This window comes from Drosophila elegans, unplaced genomic scaffold (assembly GCF_018152505.1).
Source record: "Drosophila elegans isolate 14027-0461.03 unplaced genomic scaffold, ASM1815250v1 contig_468, whole genome shotgun sequence".
NCBI lineage: Eukaryota > Metazoa > Arthropoda > Insecta > Diptera > Drosophilidae > Drosophila > Drosophila elegans.
The window spans coordinates 2,555,228-2,578,264 of record NW_024545855.1 but is presented as its reverse complement, the minus strand read 5'-3'; the positions used below and the strand labels follow the sequence as shown (position 1 = coordinate 2,578,264).

General features: G+C 38.0%; 3 protein-coding genes across 8 annotated transcripts; 1 reads left to right on the top strand and 2 right to left on the bottom strand.

Annotated features, from left to right (window-relative positions):
* Positions 1-942: 942 nt before the first annotated feature.
* LOC108143910 (tyrosine kinase receptor Cad96Ca) lies at positions 943-13,904 on the bottom strand. The gene is made up of 11 exons (XM_017268488.2): positions 13,731-13,904; positions 12,476-12,662; positions 9,873-10,129; positions 8,587-9,405; positions 6,480-6,750; positions 5,241-5,329; positions 2,228-2,367; positions 2,061-2,166; positions 1,797-1,936; positions 1,592-1,733; positions 943-1,527 (listed from the first exon to the last, which is right to left on the bottom strand). Exons 2-11 carry the CDS (start codon positions 12,615-12,617, stop codon positions 1,303-1,305), a joined length of 2,331 nt encoding a protein of 776 aa, XP_017123977.1. The 5' UTR covers positions 12,618-12,662; positions 13,731-13,904; the 3' UTR covers positions 943-1,302.
* LOC108143908 lies at positions 3,718-20,921 on the top strand. 5 transcript variants are annotated; one of them, XM_017268485.2, is made up of 6 exons: positions 3,718-3,805; positions 16,596-16,984; positions 17,158-17,269; positions 17,329-17,468; positions 17,740-18,946; positions 19,204-20,921. In XM_017268485.2, exons 2-6 carry the CDS (start codon positions 16,669-16,671, stop codon positions 20,315-20,317), a joined length of 2,889 nt encoding a protein of 962 aa, XP_017123974.1. In that variant the 5' UTR covers positions 3,718-3,805; positions 16,596-16,668; the 3' UTR covers positions 20,318-20,921. The 5 variants fall into 5 exon arrangements, with proteins under 5 accessions (XP_017123974.1, XP_041564874.1, XP_017123976.1 ...); XM_041708940.1 differs by lacking the exon at positions 3,718-3,805 and adding an exon at positions 15,103-15,275 and having other exon boundaries at positions 16,615-16,984; XM_017268487.2 differs by lacking the exon at positions 3,718-3,805 and adding an exon at positions 15,103-15,275.
* On the bottom strand, positions 20,922-21,810 carry LOC108143911 (SAYSvFN domain-containing protein 1). Of its 2 annotated transcripts, none has more exons than XM_017268489.2 (2): positions 21,599-21,810; positions 20,922-21,544 (listed from the first exon to the last, which is right to left on the bottom strand). In XM_017268489.2, exons 1-2 carry the CDS (start codon positions 21,740-21,742, stop codon positions 21,143-21,145), a joined length of 546 nt encoding a protein of 181 aa, XP_017123978.1. In that variant the 5' UTR covers positions 21,743-21,810; the 3' UTR covers positions 20,922-21,142. The 2 variants fall into 2 exon arrangements, with proteins under 2 accessions (XP_017123978.1, XP_017123979.1); XM_017268490.2 differs by having other exon boundaries at positions 21,608-21,810.
* Between the last annotated feature and the right edge of the window lie 1,227 nt (positions 21,811-23,037).

Sequence of the window (23,037 nt, the reverse complement as noted above, 5' to 3'; positions counted from 1 at the left end):
TCCTTTCATTTCCTTTTCTCTCTTGCAGCATGACAACAAATAACGCTATTATAAGCAGACATATGGTTTACACAATGGTCTATTATATGGTGCCAACAACATAAACACGTGCTCCACAAGAGCACACTCATGCGCCCTGTTGTGCCATGAAATTGTGAATCCTTGGAAGATATAAAAGCCAAGCTCATTTGAAACCACAATTAGTCTGTTGCTGTTCTCAGTCGGTTATAAATAAGAACTTCATTAAATAGTATTAGTTGTTGGTAATTTCAGTTTACGTAGTCAGTTTTGCAGAGCCCATAAATTCTTATTTACTGGCTCAGTCTTAACAGCCAACCTAAAATAACCCTTTAATCCGCTCTTTCTGCTCAGCCCACTTGTTGCCTTATAACTACACAAATATATGAAGATTAATCTGAAAAGATTAGCGAAATAAGTTTAAGGGAATTGGGTCTTTTAAACATAATTCCCAATGGAACAAACTAGTTCCTTGCCGCAGTGTGCCTAAATCGATAGATATTTTTTAATACGAGTATGCAAAATTTTAGAATGCACATCACGTCCTAAGTCTTTTAGGTATCAGCCTCGCCAGCTTTTGACGCCATTGGCATCATTTATGCACGTACTCTGTTTGCCAAAGCTGCAAACTTTCCTACGGCAATAAGTCAGTCACAGCCTTCCATCACAGTTAACGTAAATAAAAGATTTTCATTTAAGTTTGAGTTATGTTCAAGCATTAAACTACACAAAGAAGAGTTCTTAAGCAGGTGCCATAAATACAAGATATTTGTTATTTTAATTTAGTGTGATTTTAACATTTTTTTATCCTTAAGGTATATTAAATTCATAGAGTTTGGAAAATAAATAAAACTGTATTTATATTAAAATTAAAGTTTATTTGTAATTTAACAATAATATAATTTATTTTTATAACTCTTTACTTGGTTGATAAATTAAAATACATAATACAAAATCAAATAAATAAAATGTGAACACAAATATACATACAGGCGCAATTATCTTACAATTTAAGAGGAATTACAATTCTTGCCATCGAAGAATCTTGAGTTCAGTATATTTGATGCTCGAAGATAATGCTAAACAATTTGGTATTTAGACTTGTCAGTAATCCAGAAGGATACAGTTTGTTTTACACTTTTTCTCGAGCACAATTCGTAATGGCAGTGCAACCTTTTTCCAATTCAAGTAAGAACATTATCTTACTGGGCCAAGACTGGAAAGTGATATCCCATAGTCTTTTGGAGGTAATAAAGCTCTTGGGGTTTCAGTGCTTACAGCTTTCTACAACTTCTCACCACTAAGACTAACGATATTGTAATAGTTGTGATCGGGAAACCGCTCCAGTTCAATGTAATCCATTTCGGTGTGCAGCAGTTTGTCGAGCATCTGAATTATCTCAGCAAAAAGCGGACGCTCCTGGGGATCGTGTGACCAGCAATAATACATAATATTGTAGAGCTCCCGACGACAGTGCTCTGGTTTCTCCAAACGATAACCATCCCTTACCTTTGACAAAAAGTGCAGAAAATGTATTTATTTGATTAATTACAAAATTAAAGGAAATACCAACCTTCCGCATAACATCAGCTGCTGATATTCCGGGGTAAGGCGTTGAACCCAGAGTCACAATTTCCCACATCAGTATGCCGAAGCTCCAGATATCCGATTTTACAGAGAATATGTTGTCGTATAGCGACTCAGTAGCCATCCATCTGAAAATTAAAGCATAAATTTAAGTTTATTGGCTTGTATTTGGTTTAACCAATAGACATTACCTTATTGGCAGCTTGCCCTCGCTTTTCCTCTCATAAATCTTCGATGTGATTACGTCTCTTGCAAACCCGAAATCCGCGACTTTGCATGTGTGATCATCGGTTATAAGAATATTGCGAGCAGCCAAGTCTCGATGGATAATCTGTAATAAAATAATAATGACAAATATAAGTATTTAAAGTAGAAGCAATTTATTTTCTAATTCCTTAAAAAAAGTGTTTTATAAAAAAAATATTTATCTTTGTATTTTTTGTAAATCAACTTACCCCCCGCGATGTTAGGTAGTCCATTCCCTTAGCTACTTGATACATGAACGAAGTTAAATCGCAGGAAGTAAGGACATTTGATTTCCCGTGTGTGTTTCCATAGTGTCTATTAGCAAAATATTTTGATTAGATCTTTGTTCGAAGTTACGCTTTATTATGTTGCCTACCTTTCGGCGCGAGAGCTGCGTAGGTACGTTTGCAATTTTCCTCGATTTACGTATTCGAGAATTACAAAAGTGGGATCTTTATCCGTGCAACAGCCCAACAAATGAACCACATTTATGTGCGGCTCCAGAGATTTCATTACCTGTAAGCAGGTAAAATAAATTGGTCAATAAATGTGTTAATTAGACTTTGAAATTATTTAAGGGGGATATAATCTCATTAATTTAACTACAATATAATTTTTTATCACCATTCCTAGTGAGATTTTTGAACTTAATGAATTTGTATATTTTATATATTATTATTATTTGTTTATTTCATTACCTATAAGCTAGTTTATTTATATTTTTCACAAGTGAAATTATCTCATTAATTGAACTGCAATAATATTTTTAATAATTTTTCCTAATGAGAATTTTGTACTTATTTATAAACAATTATGGAATCACCTATAAACAAAAATATTATTATCTTTTGACTTATGAGAGAGAGTATATATCACATTTAAATAAAATCATTTGTGTGTGTATTATTATTAAGCTTTTCTATTGATTTACGATTAATATTATCCAACTTATTTAACTACCATGACATTTTTGATTACCACTCCTAATGAGTATTTGCACTAAGTCAATTTGTATCTTAAGAAGCTTGTGTATTATTTATTGGGCCATCTGATTTACAAAAGTGACCGCAATTAATTTAAGTTAATAACTTGGTCCTGCCCAAAAGTCCTCTCCCCCACCCTCATACTTTAAATACAAAGTTTGAGCAACTAAGGCCATTTCTGAGTACGCAACAGAGCCTGGTAATTTTGCAGGTCTCGAACGCCTTCACAATGGCAAAATGCGGTGGCAACTTGAGGAATGAGTCTGAAGCATAGCAATGGCCGAGGGCCATTCATAATTTTTCATTGTTCCAAAATTAAAGTGCAATTATTCTCGTTTCTAGGGTAATCCGCAGAACATGATATACTGCCGCCGCACAACGTTTGCCGGTGTATGGTTTGTTTTGCCGCCTGCAGCAGCAGCAAATGCGACTTTAATGATGAAGGACGCCTTCCGACTGAGGGCAACCCTAGAGTGGCCCTTTTAGATCCCATTTTCGTAGTCGGTAGAGTCAGATTCAGATTCAGATGGCAGAGGGCAAGGTTAGGCCACTATAGGTCTCGAACTCCGAAAAAGCTAGTGCGCAGGATTCAGAGAGGTCCTCCAGGCGAGAGGATGCTGCGGTTTGTCAGTCAATTCGGTTTCTTCTATTTTTTTTGGAGGCAGGAACAGCAACAGGAATCAGTTTGTTTCAAGGCGTCGGTGTGTGCGGTTGGGAAAGTTTCTATACCATATATTTCCTGCAAGATATACACGTTTTTTCTCGTGTTTTTGCAACAAGGCTGCGGGAGGTTCGTGTTTACAGCCCGCAACTGCTGTCAAAAAGAGTTCCTGGCCATGATGAGATGTTGTGTTGTGCTAGTGCGAGTGCCAGTGTGTGTTTGTGTGTGCTTTGAATAAATGCTCCTCAGTGCCCCCAAATGCTGAACTCATTAGCTAGCCATCGAATTTTCTACCCCGGCAAAGGCATAGGTAATAATGCACCCCACGTATATAGTAGAGTATGTAAATGCCAATCGATATGAAAATGGCACTATCATTACGGGATTACTTTGGGGGGTGGAAGGGGTGTAAATCCAAATAGCTCTTGGCCAAAGTGCCTTTCGTCCTTGTGCTAAATAAATACATTGTCACTTCAATTGTCATGGCAACACACTCCTTTGATTGCCTTTCATTGCCAGCATACAAATGTTGAGCCCATTAAAGGACCATAAATGCCTACGGAACAAAGGACCACTACCACTACAAACGAATTTATTGATTCGCCACGAAATGAAAATATTTTTAGACCACTGATTACAGCCACTTTGATTTACACAGCTCCACCTTTGATCCTTGAAACATATAGGTTTAAAGTCTGTCCTGGACTGGATTTTTCGGAGTTCTCGCCCATGTAAGCTGGCAAAGATTCGGCTCATTAAATATGCACGTCTGACACCGGGATGCTTACAAGGGCATAAATTAATAATTTTGTCGCAGTACTTTTGGCGAACATAAATATGCAATAGGACCCGACCATATTGGAATTGGCATTTAACCTACATCGTTTCAATGAGCGAAATGGGCAAATTGCATTCAAAATAGTTTTCCTTTAAATTTCATTTAGGTAAAAGCTTTTTCTTTAATAAGAAAGTAGTGTTAGGTGCACAAAACAAAGATAACTAGAGCTTAAACAGCAATTAAAAAAGGTTAGTAAAAGAATAGAGAAGAAAGGCAGCAAGAAACTTTAAATGATAAAATTTACATTGAAGAATGGTCAGGAAATCAGGTAATTTAGTTTTCTAAGAACTTTACTTTAACTTTGACCAAATTATTAAGAAAAATAGAAGAAGCTTTCTTAAGTCTTCCTAAATACAGCTGCAATAGCCAACTCTGCATGAGATACTCAAACATTTTGAAACTTTCGAGAGAGACACATAAGTAGACTCCTTCACGTTTTCATTAAAAAGGCAAACATTAAACCCAAACTCAAGGAAAAAACGTTGCCAGCGGACGGCACTTGCAAAAAGAGTGGGAAGGAAATTCTTTCAAAACTTTTCAGCATCGTTAATTTTCAATTTACAAAACTTTTTCATCTAACCAGAAAAACCAGCTCACAAGATTTGCCCAACAGCCCCACTCAGTACCAAGTACCAAGTTCTCCGTTTTCAGTTTTCAGTTTTCACTCCTTGAGTTAGCGAGTCAGCCAGGGAGATTTTAGTAGGGAAAGCAGGGGAAATGGTAACCAATTGAATGAAAAGTGACAGGGGAAAAGGCAGCTGAGAAATTGCGCCCGGCAAGTCGTCACTTGGCCAAAAACTTTGGTTGTAACGATTTTGTCCGTATTTTGCATTCGGATCCTTACGGATGACTTCGAAAATTGTAAATGCTAATTCACAGGAATTGTGTTATTTGGCAGTCCACTTACCTCCAATTCGGAAAGCAGGTCCTTTCGATCCACTTCGGTGGCGCTTTCTTTGAGGGTCTTCACAGCCACTGTTGTAATGCCTTCAGTGCCTGAAAAAATAATAATAAAACATTCATAATTATGAAATCTGTATGCCATTTGGGATTAGAAATACTAACTAATAAAACTCGTAGCTAAAAAGCATCACTACATAAATATAAATAATCTTTTTACATGTCCTTTAGGACTCTAATACATTACATGTTTAATTAATACTGGCAGAGCAACTAATGGAATTCGATTGCCTTTTAATTCATTTTCGGTCTAGTGCCTGTAAACACAAAAAAAATACAAACAACACATTGTAGTCTTTAAACAACTTGTATGCCTACAGATGATTTCTAATTACAATGTTTAAGAGGTACAAAGGTAAGGCACACTCTTCACATACTGATAGTTTTTATTTCATGTTCATGCCTTTACATAAATCCAGGAATCACTTGCCTTTCGTTTTGTATGTCCATTCTACGTGCTCATAAAAAAGGGCTCACCATGGAGCACTGGAATGTGGTATATCGAGTGGGTGGGAGTTGCATACTATACACTATACTATACCCCCCTGCATGCACAATTTTTCAGCACCTGAGTACTTGAATATGGGGCAACAACTGGCGGATTGCATGAGCCACTAGCTTTGTTGAACTCTGCTGATTGAATGCACAACCTGTTCTATTTTAAATTCCTTTCGGCATTATAGCGAAATTGATTAAATTACTTTGTTGAAATTGTAGATTTTGTGGAACAGTAATGGTTTTTCGAAGTTAATAAGTTTGAAATCTCTTACTATTTAGGGCATAAAATTGGTTTTTTGGTTTGGTTTGGTTGGCTTTAACTAATACAGAGGATATAAACTACAGCAATTTAACGGAAATTTCACTGGATAAATTCGCATCTATCCTAACAGGTATACATTTTCAATAAGCAAACTTGGTTTATTTACCTATGTAAATCAAATATAAATTTATTTTCATTTGTCTATTGATAAAGCTCTATAATAACAATAAATAAATAATCAAATAATTTTTAATGGCAAGTGAATGAAAATGAAATGAAAATGAAAAGTAATGGAAATCGATTGTCTATTAATTACTTTGGGCTTTAATTTAACCCAAAGGATATGAACTATTTGGAAAATTCGTATCTATCTCAACAGTGATGCTTATTTTTGTTTAACCTAGTTTATTTTCCCACAAAACTTACCATTTATGTTGGTGGCTTCGCAGCGCCAAACTTGTCCGAAGGCTCCTTCGCCCAATATATTGAAGAACTTCAATCGGTACCTGGGGAATTCCCATCGGTCGCAGTTGGCCTCTCCGGCAAAACCATTTTCCGCCGTGCCGGAACTTCCTGCTCCACCTGCCACACAGCCAGGCCCCAAGTTGGATCCCGGCTCACCTGTCCCAGGAATGGGCACTCCTGCGGAGGAGGAATCCCCGCCATTTGTGACACCTGTTGATAACTGGGACGTTGCCTTTGAGCGACAGCATTGTTTAAGTCCGGCAGCGAGTTAACGTCCATATCGATGAGAGTTGCGACGTTGATGAGGCCGGAAATGCAGTCGATGTTGATATTTGATATTTGTGGGGGATTGTACAGGTTTCAGAAAACAAGATAAAAAACTTTGATTAGTTGTGCACCCCTTCTGGTAGTCCTCATTTTTTGACGGCCTTAAATCCAGGTTAATATTGGATTGACACAATAGCAGCATACTTTTATAAAATCTGTGCGGAACGACATCCTTACATATGAATGATGACTCGGATACCTATATTACAACACAGTTTTGAAAGTTACACTTTTAAGATCAATTATTCCTTTTAATTAAGGAGATGAAACAATTTAGCTATATTTTGTCCTTAATTCTTAATGGATTTTAATATTTTTTAATGTAAATAAAAACCGTTTTCCCATTTATTTAGGCTTCGTTGCTTCGCTCCTTCTTTTAAATATTCTCTTTTCTAATTAAAACCCATCTCCTATTTACTGAAGAGATTAAATAATGTGGGTTAAGTATTGAATTATCTGGAAAAACAAGCCGTCCTCCTTGGTCATACCTTTAATTGATACCTACAATGCTAATTATTTTAACTTCGTTAAAACCCATTTATCCTTATAACTAAGGAGATTAAATAATGTGGCTTAAGTATTAAACTAATTGAATTAACAAGACTTCAATTCCACAATCGAGTTGAATATAAATGCAATTGGAAATCGTTTAAATCTTCCCTTTTATCTCTAATAATATACGAAATTCATTGTCATAGCAAAAAATTACGTTTTGAATTCTAAGTAAACCCGGCTGTCATCAATTTGGGGTTGTGTTGGTGACGCGGGAGCCTGCTGAAGTTTTGGCATCCGCTGTCAATAAATGGGAATCGAATGAAAGGACATTCCCGGCAGACTCGCAGACAGGCTCTAAGCCAACATGCAGCTGCATTGAGCTACTTTTTCCTGTCAATTACACTGCTGCTGAGGTTGAGGCCACTGTGGGTGACAGGACACCAGAAGGGACGACAGGGCGCAGGACGACAGGACGAAGGCGTTGAGTGAGCCAACTGAGGTTGAAATCTGTGTTCGAGTAGCTGTCGATTAAGGACTCCGGCCTCTAAGCCCCAATCGCTCCCCGGAGAAAATCGATCGGTATTTGCATAAGCTTTTGTGCATCGCTCACTAATTTCATGCAATCATCAAAAGGACCTTCTGTGAATGTCAGGAAATATGAAATTGCGATTAGGATGCTTTGGATCCAACTACAGACCATATTGATTTCATTCATTCTCATCCACATTTAAGCATTTCAAGCGGAGCGTTTACTAAAAATAAGTTCAGAAGCTCAAAGTCTTAAAAAATGTTCATATTTAAATTGTCATCTCTGCTCTCCAGTTGAAAGTATTACATTAAGTAGAAAATATTTTAAATATTTTAAAAGATTACATTTTTGTAAAAAACAAACATCCACACTACGCATACTAAATTGTGCTGTGGTATTTTTGATAATATTTGCTTTTAAATCTCCTAATGAAAATTAATAATAAAGAAAGTATCTCTTATATCTAAAGAGATAATTTAAATGGATTACATTTATAAATCATTTTTATGAAAAACAAACGTTTTTAAACCTATATTAGATGGTTAACTGACAATCCTGACAATAATAAAACATTTATGGTTATTTTTTGCTGTGGTGGTATTACTTCTCATACCTAAAAAGCTTTAGTATCATTTGGGGAGACCTAGTTAAGCCCCTACATTGTACAAAAACCACCTGGTTAGAGGTGACCCCTAAAATTAGTGCAATTCCACTCACAATGCCGAGCTGCTGATCCCGCTCCCAGGGAACATAGCGATTGGCGAAGGCCACGGGTCCCTGCCACTGCTGCATGACCATCGAGTTGCGACTCTCGTCGGTCAGCGTGGAACTCAGCGGGCTCTGGTTGGACTTCTTGGCCAGCTCCTCCTTCTCCTTGGACGTCTTGAGGGTCCTGCTGATGGCGCACAGCCGACGGCGGCACAAGTACGCCAAGAGCACGGCAATGGCGGCGAAGAAGCCGCCAACGGTGACCACAATCGGAATTGTTCCGGACTTCAAAGAGAAAACATTGATGCTTTGGTTGGGACTTTCCGTGGGGGTTTTCTGCTCGACTCTCGTCGAATTATTGGCACTTATTGGCGTCAGTTTGGTGCGACTCTTCGGCGTGGTGGAGGCACTCGTCGACTTGGCGGTTGTTGTGGTGGCTGTGGTTGTGGCTGTCACCTCACCATTGTCCTTTTCCTCCCTTTCGCCACTCTCCCCTTTTCCCCCCCAAGTTTGGCCAGGGAAATTCGGTGGCGGTGGCGGGTAAAAGTTACCAAACGACGGCGGTCCGTATATATTGTTCTGGGGCACCGGTGGATATCCACCGCCTGGCCGGCTATTTGGCAGTCCATTCCGGATGGACTGAACACCGGGCAGCTGGTCGAAGCGGGGCAGAAACTGCGATATATTGTGCACCACGTTCGAAATTGATGTCTGCGGTCGATAGCCAGAGCTGCTCTCACGCTCGCCCAAGATATTGATGAAAACCTCAGTTTTTGCCGTGTAGGTTCCGTCCGTGACAGTTATATAGATGAGAAAATTCTCACCGGCCTGGAAAAAACGAAAAATTGTTTGTTATATGTTACAAGGTTCACAAAGTTAAAACTTAAACTCTGAAATGAAAATTTCCTAATTTGAGAAATAATGATCTAAACATGACCCTAATGAAGAGCCATATATGCATACACTGATACAAAATTAAACAGTTTAAATAAATATCTAACTATTAAGTTTAAAATGTTATATTTAATACTTAAACTAAATATTAAATCATAATATTATATTCAATGCATATAAAATTGCATGATTTAATATTAAAATATTTTAGATAACGTGGACCATATTTGATATAAAGCTTTTAGAATTTGAATTAATTTAAATTAACTTTTCAAATTAATTGATTTTGTAGCTCACTTTTCCCCAATTATGTTTAGTAGGCTCTTCTCTGAGGTAATTTAATTTAGGTCATTGTTCCACAAATTAAGAAATTTTTTCCTGTTGGCAGTCACTTTACTTACCCTGCCCGCCAAACTTTCGTTGAGAGTGACAAGCCCTGTTTCTCGATCAATTGTGAAGGGGATTTTGCCGGAAGGACTTGCCCCATTACCAGGGGGCGTGCTAAATCTCGGCTCAATTCCAAATATCAGATCATCGCCATCGGGATCCTCCGCTTGAACTCGATCTATTATCTGGCCGACTTTCTCAGCCTCCGAAATACGCCAGTTGCGCTGGTGCACAACCAGAATCGGAGGTGCATTTTGATCGTGGGCCGCGGCTGCAAGTGTATATACATAAATAAAACATTAATTGTTTAAAATGCAGTTTTATAACATGTTCATTGAAAACAGGTTATTGTGCATATGAGAGAATCTCCGATTACCGGTTTTCAAAACGTTTTATTTACCCACATTATTAAAGCACATTAGTCTTTAAAATAATCAAACAAATACTTTTTAAAAATGTTCTTCCCAAAACAAAATCAGGAAAACTTTTTTCGGATTTCTCAGAATTAATACTTCACTTGATTTCCCTAATTTAATCATATGTGCCGGTTATCAAAACGTTTTATTTCGATGCAACGAGATCTGTAGTTTTTGTCAAATCGTTTATATAAAATTGCTTTATTTAACATGACTAAATTTTTGCCCGAAAAAACCCAAATGAAAAACGTGATATCAATAAAAAATGATTTTTGAGTACGTTAAAAGAGACTAACTTGTTTTGTAATCTCAGAGCAAGCACTTATTAAATCCAGCCCACAGTAACAAAACCCATGACGACAGAGCGGTTAATTGGTTAAGGCAACGACTTTGCTGGCATTATACTATACTCAACAGCCAACAGTTGGCAGCCAAGTTCATTCAGATGTATTCCGAGTGCCAACTATTGACCCGGATGTCTCCCACTTGGGAGCAGCTTTGAACTCGTGCCAAAACGCACACAAAAGATACACTTTTGGGATGGGGCCAGATTGCACCATCTAGCAAATATCAATCGGTTCATTGTCCATTGAGAATGTCCGTGAAATATTCGCATATTCAGATGATTTCTTTGCGCCCCATAAGTCAAGCATAAGCATCATTGAATGGACCTAAGCGACGTGACGTGATAACCGGTTGGTTGGCTGGGTTGTTTGCACTTGTATCTCTTCTTCTGGCGCTCGACCTTCAGATACAGATACAAATGTGCACAGCAAGCATACATGTAACGAATACGTATACGTGATATATGGCTATGTGGCTGCTTTGGCTGTGTGGAGAACGGCTAAAGGAGAGTCTCTTAGTCTTTTTCTCGCTTTTTTTTGGCCAAGAGCGTGTCTGACGGCGCGGCTTAAGTGAGCAGAATGTTTTTGCTCCGCGGATTGCGTGGCCAAACAGGTCTGAGGTCTTGGTCTTGGAAAACACGCTCCCGGTCGGATTTAACTTTGTCCGCGTGTAAGCTCATCCAGATATACACGACTGCCATATATTACGAGGCTCGCAGAAGTGTTCCGTTTCACTTAAATATTGCACAATATGCTGATGAGACATGTGCGTGAATTTCAGCTCGACAGCGATATTAATAAAGAGTATTATAAATTACTCAGAAACGGTCTTTGAAATTTATCATACAAAAGCAACAATATAATACATCTAATCTATCATTGTCTGGCTTAAAATTTGTTCTACGTTTTATTTATTAACGTATAACAAACAATTTACACTAAAAATTATCAAAAATGTAGGGATAAATTAACAATTTTAATAGGGATTAATATAGACAATTTACTTTCAAAATTACAAAAAAATTTGAAAAGATTTATATCAAATTAAGTTTTTGTAGTTAAAAATATAAGAAATATAACATTTTTAAATTTTATTTATGTATTAGTTTTATCAAATTGGTTTTCAATTTGTCACAATAAATGTTCAATAAAAATACTGAAATTTCTGCAAGATAATTATAAGTGATTTATTTTCATTAAACAACAAATACAAATAATTTCAATCTATTTCCTGGCCATTAGTCGAATAAAGAGTTCAAACGCCGGGAATTAAACGCCTTCTTTAAAGTAGCAGCCATCGAGCTGGTAAAACATTCACGGTCAAGGCTGAATGTACTGGAGCTCAGATTCATTTGTTTTTCTCGCCCACGGGGACAAATGGACCATTGTGGGACTTCAAGAGTGATTCGCATTGTTTTGGGTACCAATTACGCATCGTTGTTGTGGTCATTAACGTGTTTTGTCATCAAGATACGCAGAGACTATTGACCTGTTAACCTGATATCTATCTATTGCAATTTGCTAATAAATCGGTTAAGGGTCAATCAAGATAGCCATTATGAAGGGCTTATTCTTTATTATTTTTATGTGTTCTTTTTCATTCGATAGTCTATCATGTTGATTTAATGCCACGGACCAAAAAATACTCCTTCCTATTGATTGGTTCAAACAAATAAATCATCCTTTAATCAATCGAATTATACCACTTTTTTAATATAATCTTAAATCCGCAATGATTATGTATTTTATTCTTTAATATTTTTGAACAAAATATAGTATATGCATTATGTTTGTCAGAAAACAGTTAACTATACTAAGTAGTAATGAGAAAGAAGTGAATCATTTTGTTTATCTTACCCTCTTGTGAAATCATGGCAACCAGCGAGGCTGCGACCACAGCAATGGTCAACAGCAGGCTGCCATCCATCGGCCGCCATCCAATTAATTGTTTTCTGCAGTGTATTATCCGACATTCGTGGTTGTGATGGTGATAAACCATTGCGCAATCAACCGCCTAAGCGGCAGCCTGCCAGATGTCCGAGGACTGAGACAAGGTGATGAAATTTTAATTAAAAATGGCTGCGCACTGTGTTAAAACAAAACCAAATAACATATATGGGTGGGAGTACGCGTTGTCCGTATCCTGCAGATTCCAGCGTAGGAACGTGTTTTATTAAATTAAATAAGTGGATACTGACAGACAGAACTATTATTGCCACTTGTTTTATCCCGGAAATATGAAACATAATACGTTACAATGAACCAGGATATAATTGTGGAAATATTTGAGTGAAGGGCACACATCACGCTCAACTAAAAGAAAATATAACTTAAGACTCTGCGCGTCATGAAGCGGGTCGGCGATTTCTCTTTTTGACGTATACGGCATCGGGTGCATGGCGCAATAGCTAAACAAACTGGGCAACCGAGCACAGCCCCAATATGTGTACAGCTGCGGTCAAAATGATAGTAATTGTTGTGTCTTTTCAAAAGCTTAAGCCGAAAAGCTATTTTCAACCTTAGTCTTATATGTTTTCGTAACTGTAATAACATTGATTTAAAATAAACATTGGTTGGTTTCAAAAAGATTTAGGACTTATAAACATTTATTAATTTCAAAATCATGTTTATTTTCATATACAATATTATATATAATTTCTTGTTAAGATTTTTGTTTATAGCTAAAAATAATCTTTTTACTCTAGCGTTGTTTTCATTCTAGTCTCTTAATTGCAATTATTATTATTAATTTGACCGCATCTGTATATGTACACTCTCACATAGTTTAAGATCCACGGAAAGAGACAGACGGATGGGGTGAAAGAGAGAGGGAATGGGAATGGGAATGCTTTAGCTTTGTCCCGTCTTTTGTGTGTTTAAATAATTTTTAAAGAAGCTTTAAAACTATAGAAAACTCCACTTTAGCAATATTACAAAGGCCATGAAACACATGTTTATAACAGAATTATATAAATATAGGTTTTTAGTCAGCGAAAAGGCCATTAAAATATGCTAATTACGAAATTCACACGCTTCTTTTTTTGGTAACAATGAGTCACCTCTTCGCACATATTTTAACATAGATTTGATTTTAATTTCAAGCCATTATTACTTTTATTTTAGGGTGGGATTTAGCGCCGAATTTCACATATATAGATTGTTCACAAAGCCACTGAAACTGGTATTGACAAACTTTCACGGGCTGCGTATGGGGCGATGGCGATCCCGGAGCGGGACTCGATCGACCGTTGCGTTCATTAACTCGGCGCTCTGACAAATGAATCCACAGTTCGCCCAGTCCGCTTCCAAAGCCTTCTCCCCAAACGATCACCCGAATTATTCGCTCTCTCGAGATCTCTCTCTCTCTCCCTCGCTGAAAAACAAAAAACTTGTTTGGAAGTCGCAGGAAGCGAACTTGAACTTGCTCTCTTGTGGATCGTATTTCTGTTCAAGCCCTCTCTTTGCCCTCTCAGCTTAAGCCTCTCTCAAAAAATTATTTTTTAAATCGCTAGCCTAATATAAATTGAATTATCAGTAGAAAGAGCTAGTTTCTTCAAATCGTGTAAACAAATGAGACACATTGATAAGACTATTGAACAATGTTTGAGTTTTGCTGTCTTTAGCTCATGTAGCTTTAAACTCTAAACTCTACACTGATGAAGCAATGGAAAAATAAAAAAAAATAAGTCAAATCATTAATACTAAATAAATTACACATTAAGTTGTCGAGTTAGTGCTATTACAAAATTAATTTTAGATAGTAAAACATTTATAAATACATTAAAATTGTAGAATTAGATTTTTTAATTTAATTTCTAATAATATACCAATATAAATGGAATAGTAAAAAAATATATATATGACTATTGTATTAAAAATTTTATATTTAATATTTAAAATAAATTTTAAATCATAATATTAAATACAATGCTTTAATACAAAAATATTTGAATTCAAAAAAAAATTTATATTATTTATTTAAATTATATAAATTATTTTAGTTTAATATAAAGTACTTGCATTTACCAAGTACTCAAAATAGTTAAAATGATAATCATACGTTTCACAAGCTTTAGCGCTAAGCATATCACGTCTTAGCTTCGGGATTTCCCCCATTTTCCCAGCCACAATAGAGCTTTATGCCCAGAGCCATTCATTAATCAAAGCAGTTATCTGTTTTACGACTATCCAATATCAGCGGTCGATTGCAGTAGCAGCGTCGCCAATGACAACGCCGAGGAAACTCCAAAACAACTAAACAAAGCTTTTCCGCGACAGCTTATTTACCTAAGTGCCAGCATACTTATTTATTTACCCAAATGCATCGTACACCCGAATGCGTCACGCGGATTTTCCCCTCGGACCAGTGCTAACCAAAAAAGTATTAAACCTCTTTTATTCACAAGTCTTTGCCATTTCAAAGCCTGCATTTAGCGAGAGATGTAAATTTGAAAACAAGGCAAGCTGAGCTCATGCCTTCAGTCTATTGGCGACCGGCAAAGTTTGATGTCATATATCTCGGTCGAACATAATTCTGTAGTTTATTTAAATAGTTTAATGTACGTCCAAGAAGGCTTACTTCGAGAATGTTGAGACGTAGGAATCTAAAATCAAAAAATACGTTTCGCGTCAAGTATTAAATAATTTAGTGTCAAATGTAAGTGATTCACTTTCCACCATTGTTTTCACGCTTATTATTACATGCACCCTCATAAAGGCGAATAAAGCAGTGTAGTTGCGCCGCAATTAAAATGTAATGTTCTTTTAATATTTAATTATGGCTCAAAACAACGCCACTGTTTAGTCTATGTCAATAGCTCAATTAGTGAGCTGATAACCTAACTGATAAGCTCGCCACATATGTACAAGTTTCTACAATAACTCGTTAAGAATTGAATGGCACTGATAAGACCGCAAGTTAAACAGAAATTCTACAGAACCAAAACCAAAACCAAAATAACAAGCATCAGTAGCCTCGCGTTTCTCGTCCAGAAAACTCAATGTGTCTCTCCGCGTTTCATACGTTTGCTCATCAAGAGCTCGCTCAAAAGTATATATGTATAATATAATTTCATACAGCTCATAAACAATATATGGTGGCAAAACAAATTCGTGTTCGGTGAATGCATACAAAATTGAATGAAAAAAAAGGTTTTAGAAGAAAATTACTTTTACTTTCATATGATGCCTTACTTTCATATATTTTGGTGTCTAAATTTTACCAATTGATTTTTTGGAGAACTTTACAAGTTCATACTATAAACAAAATGTAGCGCAATGCATACAAAATTGGATGTTAATAGAAAATAGCTTTTTAAAGAAAAGAACATTTATTTTCATAATAGTATTAGCATATAATCTGTTTACCTTTCATATATTTTGCTGTCTAAATTTGACCAAAAGATTATGCGGTAGAAAATCAATTTATGTTAAATAAAAGCTAAGCCTAGGACGCTTTCAAACGTAAAGGTCTGGTCGAGATAGCTCTTGAGTGTTTGGAGACTACAAGACTGCCATAAATTATAGTAGGTGTTAGTGTTAGCCAACAATGCACAGTTCAGTTCCAGCGTCACCGCATCGAGTGCAAAAGTTTTTTTTTCCGTTTTTTTTATTTCTGTTTTTGTCGGACAACTTGCACAGCTCCGACTTCACATTGGTGTTTGGTCGCGCCACATAAATGGGCCGGAATTCGGCATTTTTGCAACGGTGCAATTTACTTGCACCAGCATACAAAAAGCCTTTATGTCTGTTCTTGTGCCAAAAACTTTCGGTGTGGGAATATGTACATTTATGCTCGTCCGTAGGCCCAGCAGCCCAGCATTTTGCCATGTGTGTTTAAAACGATGGCCGAAAACCCATGAAAATGGTATGCGAAATAAAGACAAATTATTCAGATGAAAGTTTAAGCAGCATACTCTTAAAAGCATAACTAAACTGATACTCAATTATTATAATGAACTGACTTAATTTATTCCAGAACTAACAACTACTTGTAGGGATATATAATATAAAGCGAGTGTATCAGGACTGGAGTTAGCACTAGAGTGACGATGATTCAGATACTGACACATCGTCCCAACTGTAGTCCTTTAGTTGTGTTTGTGCTACTGTTAATCGACCACCGACTCTTTGTGGACTCAAGTGTTCCAGTACTTCAAAATCCTTCAGATGAGTATACCAAGTATGTTCCAATCGAGGAATTGAAATTGCCAGAGGATCAGGAATTGGTTGTCCGACTGCCGTCAAACTCACTGCTCAAATATACATCGTACAAAGATGTGTCTATTCTACATTTTGATGTGCCACCCGATTCTCGGACTGCTTTCTTCACCTTTAAAGCATTCGAGGATCCCAAAAGTGCCTTTCGTAAGTATAATCAAACTGTGCTACTGTAATTTAAAAAAAAATAACCAAAAAATTTTGTTCACTGCACTTTGACTTTAAATAAAATAATTTTCAATCTATTATTTAAGCTATTTCCATAAGCTAGAAAACTACTATTTTAATAACTGCAACTGTACAAACAATTTTTTTTTCAGAACGAAAGTGTAAGCCTAAGGATGTCACGCTGCATCTGAAGGCGAGCAGTTATCCAGTTATTAGTCCAGAAAACATAACATTTCCCAAGAACTTCTTCACCACAGATCAGAGGTAAGCACAATTTATCATAGTGACTAGAAAAACCATTATTTAAAATCCAATTATTTTAGGTTCAAGGTGTATGACCTACAATTTCTATCTGATGAGCAGCAGCAGCGTATTACTATAGAAGGACCTCACGTAGGCAACTGGTTTGCAGTGGCATTTGTGAGTTGGTCAGATCCTAATAATGACCGCATTGAACAACAGGGCAAGTATATTTAAATACTTTAAAAAGCCCTGATTAAGTTGCCAGAACAAAATACATTATTTTGGTCTTTTTAAAATATGCAAATATTTATTTGACACCCCAGACTAATAAAAACAGAAATGTTTTAGCTATACTTTGTGATATTTGCAAAATTTGACTTTGTTAGACCACAGATTAAAGCATTTTTGAATATGCAAAAATACCGATAGTTATGCTGTTTGGCTTTGTGTTTAGCCTATGAATATTTATGAATTTAATTGTGTCTTTTCAGGACTCACCGCCTCATGTGACACACTGTTGTCTGCCGAAATGTCAGTGTCCCGCTTCCGTCCGATAATCATAAATAATGGTCAGGAACAGCAGGATAATCTCACGAGCCATGTTTCACCCAACATTGCCAACGAAACCAATATAAAGGAAGGACTAAACACAACCAGACTTTTGCGTTCAGTGCCACCCAAACAGCAGAAACTTAAGCCACCAGCTGTTGTCGCATCCGAAACCCTAGCTCAAGTTCAAAACACCACGGAAAGCCACATCAACAGCACAGCGACCACCGCAAACAATGAAATCACTTACCGATTCTATGTGCCAGATGATATAGGCGATGCCATTGCCCGTATAATTTTCGATCAAGTGTGCGACGAGTGTCCGGCGGTGGGTTTTCATGTCCGTGCCAATGGATACCCACTGGTATCCGGTACGGATCAGAGTCATACTCACGGCTCCATCATCCGGCCAAACCAGACCACGGAAATCTCGATTCCGTTTGGGGTGCAGCCAAACACATGGCATTATGCTTTGCTTACCTTTGTCAGCGGGGCGGATGAAACGGAACTAACTACTGAGTCCTACAATAGCAGTGCAAATCACAGTTTATCATATTCCCTGTTAATTGATTACAATACTGAAGAGCCGGAAAAAACCAAGAGTGCTGGTAACAACACCAATAGCTCCATTCCCAATCCCTGGGAGCCAGTTAAGTTTCGACATATGAATTTTTACTCGCTGCTGCGGCAAACGTATCGCGAGTTCTTTATGTTCGACTATGATCTCCGGCCGGATGTCAATGGCACTGTGCCGGAAACCCTCAATCTGACGGCCCAGACCCATTCGGGATTCGCCTTTGATGTGGGCGAGGTGTCCGATATCGGGGGCACCCTAACCTTTGCCATTTCCATGAAGGAGGCACATCGCGCCAGCTTGAGAATGATCCAGCCAACGCAATCTCCCGATTTGGGTGGCATTCTGGCCGAGCGACTGATCGGGGATCCCAAGGAGGAGGTGGTGACCGCCACCCCTGCAACCAGCAATCAGAGCATGCAGATTGTGGTCTGCATGCAGCTGGGTGAGCCGGGCCAGCCGGAATATCCGGACAAGTGCCGCTACGGCCAGCGGCTGAATCAGGCCTCCATTGTCGTGAATCACACGGAGAACATGGGCCTGGTCCACATTCCCTTTCCCGAGAGCGGACGATGGTGAGTCTATAAACTGCTACACATTATGTTGCATGTAATCGTTTGGTCAGGTTGTAATAAATTGATTCTCTATGTGGGGGAGATTGGGGCTATTACAATTTGTAATAATTCAAAAACTGAGAACCAAAAAAAAAACATTTACATCACAAGTTAAATAATTTCGCCACAAACATTTAGCTTAAGGAAAACGGCAACTTCCTTTGCCCAATTTACTCCGTGATGAAATAGTATAACCAACATTCCTTTCCTTTCCTTAGGTACGTGACCATGGGCTTGTTCTGCCACGGATCCGGAACCGCTCGAGTGTCGATCATGGAGAGCGTAAAGGAGTTCATTAGGAAGCACCAGGACATGCTGGCCGAGATGCGATCCCCCTGTGATTGTGCGGAATCGGTTCCAAGGTATGCCGCCTGCATAAGATCACCCGAATGCCTGGGGGCGATGAACGAAACCGAGACTCTGAAAGTGAAGGAGTGCATCATGGATGACAAGTGCAGCAGCAATGGCAAGCAGATGACGCGGCTCTTTGTGGAGCACCACAAGGCGGCCATGGAGCAGCATGTGGCGCTGGAGAACTGCAACACTTCGGTGGTGTTCTCAGTATCCTCCAGTCCCTGTGTGGCTGGCAGATGTGGGCGCTTTGGGCGATGCTATCACTACATGTCCGGTGGCTTTGTCTTCTCCACTTGCGTCTGCTCGAAGGGCTACCGGGGCTGGGATTGCACGGAGGATTCGCAGGTGCCCACCAACATGTCCATCCTGCTGGCCACGCTGCTGCTCACGCTGAGCAACCTGCTCTTCTTCCCCAGCATCTACATGGCCGTGAAGAGGCGCTACTACACCGAAGGCGTCATCTACTTCTTTGCCATGTTCTTCTCCATCTTCTATCATGCCTGCGACGCTGGCGAGGATGAGTACAGCTTCTGCCTGGTGAAGATCGGGGTGCTGCAGTTCTGCGACTTCTACTGCGGCCTGCTGAGCATCTGGGTTACCTTGGTGGCCATGGCCCATGTCCGGCCGGAGTTGGTCTCCCTTCTGCATATGTTCGGGGCTATCCTGCTGGCCTTTGGCACGGAGCTGAATAAGCAGAGCTTGTGGGTATTCCTGGCGCCGGCACTCACGGGCATTTGCCTGATCTCCACCAGCTGGGGACTGAGATGTGCCAAGTCGCGGAAGGTGTTCCCCTCGCGGAGATACCTGTCGGTGTGGCTGCCCTTTGGACTCACCCTCGTCGTGGCCGGTCTAGTGTGCTACGCCTTCCTGCAGACCAAGCAAAACTACCACATTGTCCACTCCATTTGGCACATGGTGATGGCCGTGAGCATCCTGTGCCTGCTGCCCTCCAGAAAGTCCTTCCTGCCGAAGTGCTAGCATGCCAGGGAGCTCCTGCTGCTGGCCCAGGATCAGGAGTTTCACATGTGAGACAACTGCTGACTTTGTGGCAGGAGGAGATCCAAAACGTCATAGCTTTCCCGAACAATGTTACAGGACCTTAGGCTAAAACCTATTTTAGTTTTGTACAAAACAATACTCATAGAAAAGTAGTTGGATCAAAATGCACGGATTAATAGATGGATACAGAGTTACTTAATGGTTACAATGTTTGTTTACCTATCCCTTGCCATACAAATCTACTCACTAAGGCCTAAGAACCTTTTATTTCTAGTAACTATGTCAACAGCCTTACTAAATTTAATGAGAAATGCACGCCTGAAAATGTGCATCATATAATTTATAGTGTATATATAAATACTTGTTGTTAGATAAATCGCAGACTGTAAGTTTAGCTAATAAATAGGACCTACTCTAATATATTGTCTGCACTTATTTAAAATAATCAATTTATTGATATTCGATTCGAGGCAATTGATAAACAAAATATGCAAGACTTCAGTTTGTGTTTTGCTGTGTAAAACCTTTGAACAAAATTGATGGAATTTATACTTTACCAATAAAAAGATAACAGACCTTAGAATTGTGCTTGCATTATTTTTTTGGGTTGTTAAGGGTTAAATGTAAGACATAACTAAACATAAATTGAAAGTTATAAGAACAGTGAGATACAGATTAAAAAAAGCGGACAACAGATTTGTTAAGATATGATCAAATTTTCAGATTGGCTTTTACGGTAACAATAACATTTTGATTATTTTGTATATGTTTTATAAACATTTGATGACATATCTTAAACTATTCCTATCGTACACTTCCCGATCCATAGCGGATTTCCCGCTCGAATTGCTCTGCCTTTAAAGTTCCATCGATGCTTTCACAATTTTTGTTGAACACACTATAGGCACTCATCTCATTCCGTTTCTTGGGATCCGTTCGGGTATTGAAGTAGATGCCGAAAAGCGCGGAAAACATGAGGAAAACCAATCCGAAACTCAGCTTTATGGCTATCGCATAGAGAGTTATCCAGAAGAGAAGATATACCGCCCAAAGGGTGTATTTGAGACCGTTGTTTTCCCTATGATGATGATCTGTGGATCTGGAGGGGATGGTGTTTTCCTCAGGCAGCAGTTCATTTTCACTAGAGGATGCCACAGCATCATCATCCTGCGAGTTTTCAGAGATAACTTCTGCTTTTGTTGGTACCTAAAATAGGTAATTAACAGTATATAGAACATATGATTTGTTTTCCATTTGTACCTGTTGTACCTCTATGGTTGTGTCTTTGTTAGCTCCAGTGCCCAACATCCAGAATCTGCGCAACTTGTCCTTGAAGTTGTCCACAGTTTCCTTTCTCCTCTTTTGAAGGCGATATTGTCGCAGCTGCTCTTGAAAATCAGCCATAAATTGCAGCTAAAAAGATTTGCTCAAATTGTAAATAAACTAAGCTGGACGTGTCAACAGCATATCGATAGGCCGCCTGCCTATCGATATATAACAGTTCACTCTCGCTAAGTTAAGCCAAGTTAAACATATATTAATAAATTTTGATAATTAATTAATTACACTACAACTTTTTTTAGGTAAATTAATTAAGAGATTATAATTTTTTAGGATGAAAAAAAAACTAAATAGATATTAATGAAGTTCGTTAAATGAATAAGTATATGAATTGTACTACATTTCACGAAAACTATTATAAACACGAACACTTTTGTTAACATTTATTGGAAATTTTCAATCTACCATAAGAAATACTATACTTGGCAAACAATATGTTCAGGTATCAGGTATATTTTTCAATACAAATTAAAGGTATTCTTTACACCTTAAAAACCCTTCTAATTTGAAAATAGTGTATAGATTTGTTATATTATCCTACAAATTTTATTATACCCTTGCAGAGGGTATTATAATTTCAGTCAGAAGTTTGCAACGCAGTGAAGGAGACATCTCCGACCCTATAAAGTATATATATTCTTGATCAGCATCACTAGGCGAGTCGATCTAGCCATGTCCGTCTGTCCGTCCGTCTGTCCGTCTGTCCGTCCGTCTGTCCGTCTGTCCGTCTGTCCGTCCGTTTATATGCAAACTAGTCTCTCAGTTTTAAAGCTATCTGCATGAAACTTTCCCAAAAGTTGTCTTTCTATTGCAGGTAGTATATAAGTCGGAACGAGCCGGATCGGACGACTATAGCATATAGCTCCCATAGGAACAATCGGAAAAATAAATGAAAAAAAATTATAACTTTGCTGTTTTTTAATTTTTTGTTTAGTTCTTCGACATATAGCAATGGTTAAATATTTCAGAATTATGGTTTAAATTTCATCAAAATCGGACGACTATAGCATATAGCTCCCATAGGAACAATCGGAAAAATAATTGAAAAAAAATTATAACTTTGCTGTTTTTTAATTTTTTGTTTTGTTCTTCGACATAAAGCAATGGTTAAATATTTCAGAATAATGGTAAAAATTTCATCAAAATCGGACGACTATAGCATATAGCTCCCATAGGAACAATCGAAAAAATAAATGAAAAAAAATTATAACTTTTCTGTTTTTTAATTTTTTGTTTAGTTCTTCGACATTTAGTAATGGTTAAATATTTTCGATTTACGGTTTAAATTTCATCAAAGTCGGACGACTATATCATATAGCTCCCATAGGAACAATCGGAGAAATAAATGAAAAAAAATT

Bases quoted from the DNA above. Each gene is read 5' to 3' on its own strand.
- LOC108143910 (XM_017268488.2), bottom strand. From the start codon at position 12,617: ATGGTTTATCACCATCACAACCACGAATGTCGGATAATACACTGCAGA. The intron at 5,330-6,479 runs GTAAGTTTTGTG...TTATTTTTTCAG, and splicing joins CGAAGCCACCAACATAAATG to GCACTGAAGGCATTACAACA. The intron at 1,734-1,796 runs GTAATGTCTATT...TTTAATTTTCAG, and splicing joins GAGGGCAAGCTGCCAATAAG to ATGGATGGCTACTGAGTCGC.
- LOC108143908 (XM_017268485.2), top strand. From the start codon at position 16,669: ATGATTCAGATACTGACACATCGTCCCAACTGTAGTCCTTTAGTTGTG. The intron at 17,469-17,739 runs GCAAGTATATTT...GTGTCTTTTCAG, and splicing joins TGACCGCATTGAACAACAGG to GACTCACCGCCTCATGTGAC. The intron at 18,947-19,203 runs GTGAGTCTATAA...TCCTTTCCTTAG, and splicing joins TTTCCCGAGAGCGGACGATG to GTACGTGACCATGGGCTTGT.
- LOC108143911 (XM_017268489.2), bottom strand. From the start codon at position 21,742: ATGGCTGATTTTCAAGAGCAGCTGCGACAATATCGCCTTCAAAAGAGG. The intron at 21,545-21,598 runs GTACAAATGGAA...TACCTATTTTAG, and splicing joins CAACCATAGAGGTACAACAG to GTACCAACAAAAGCAGAAGT.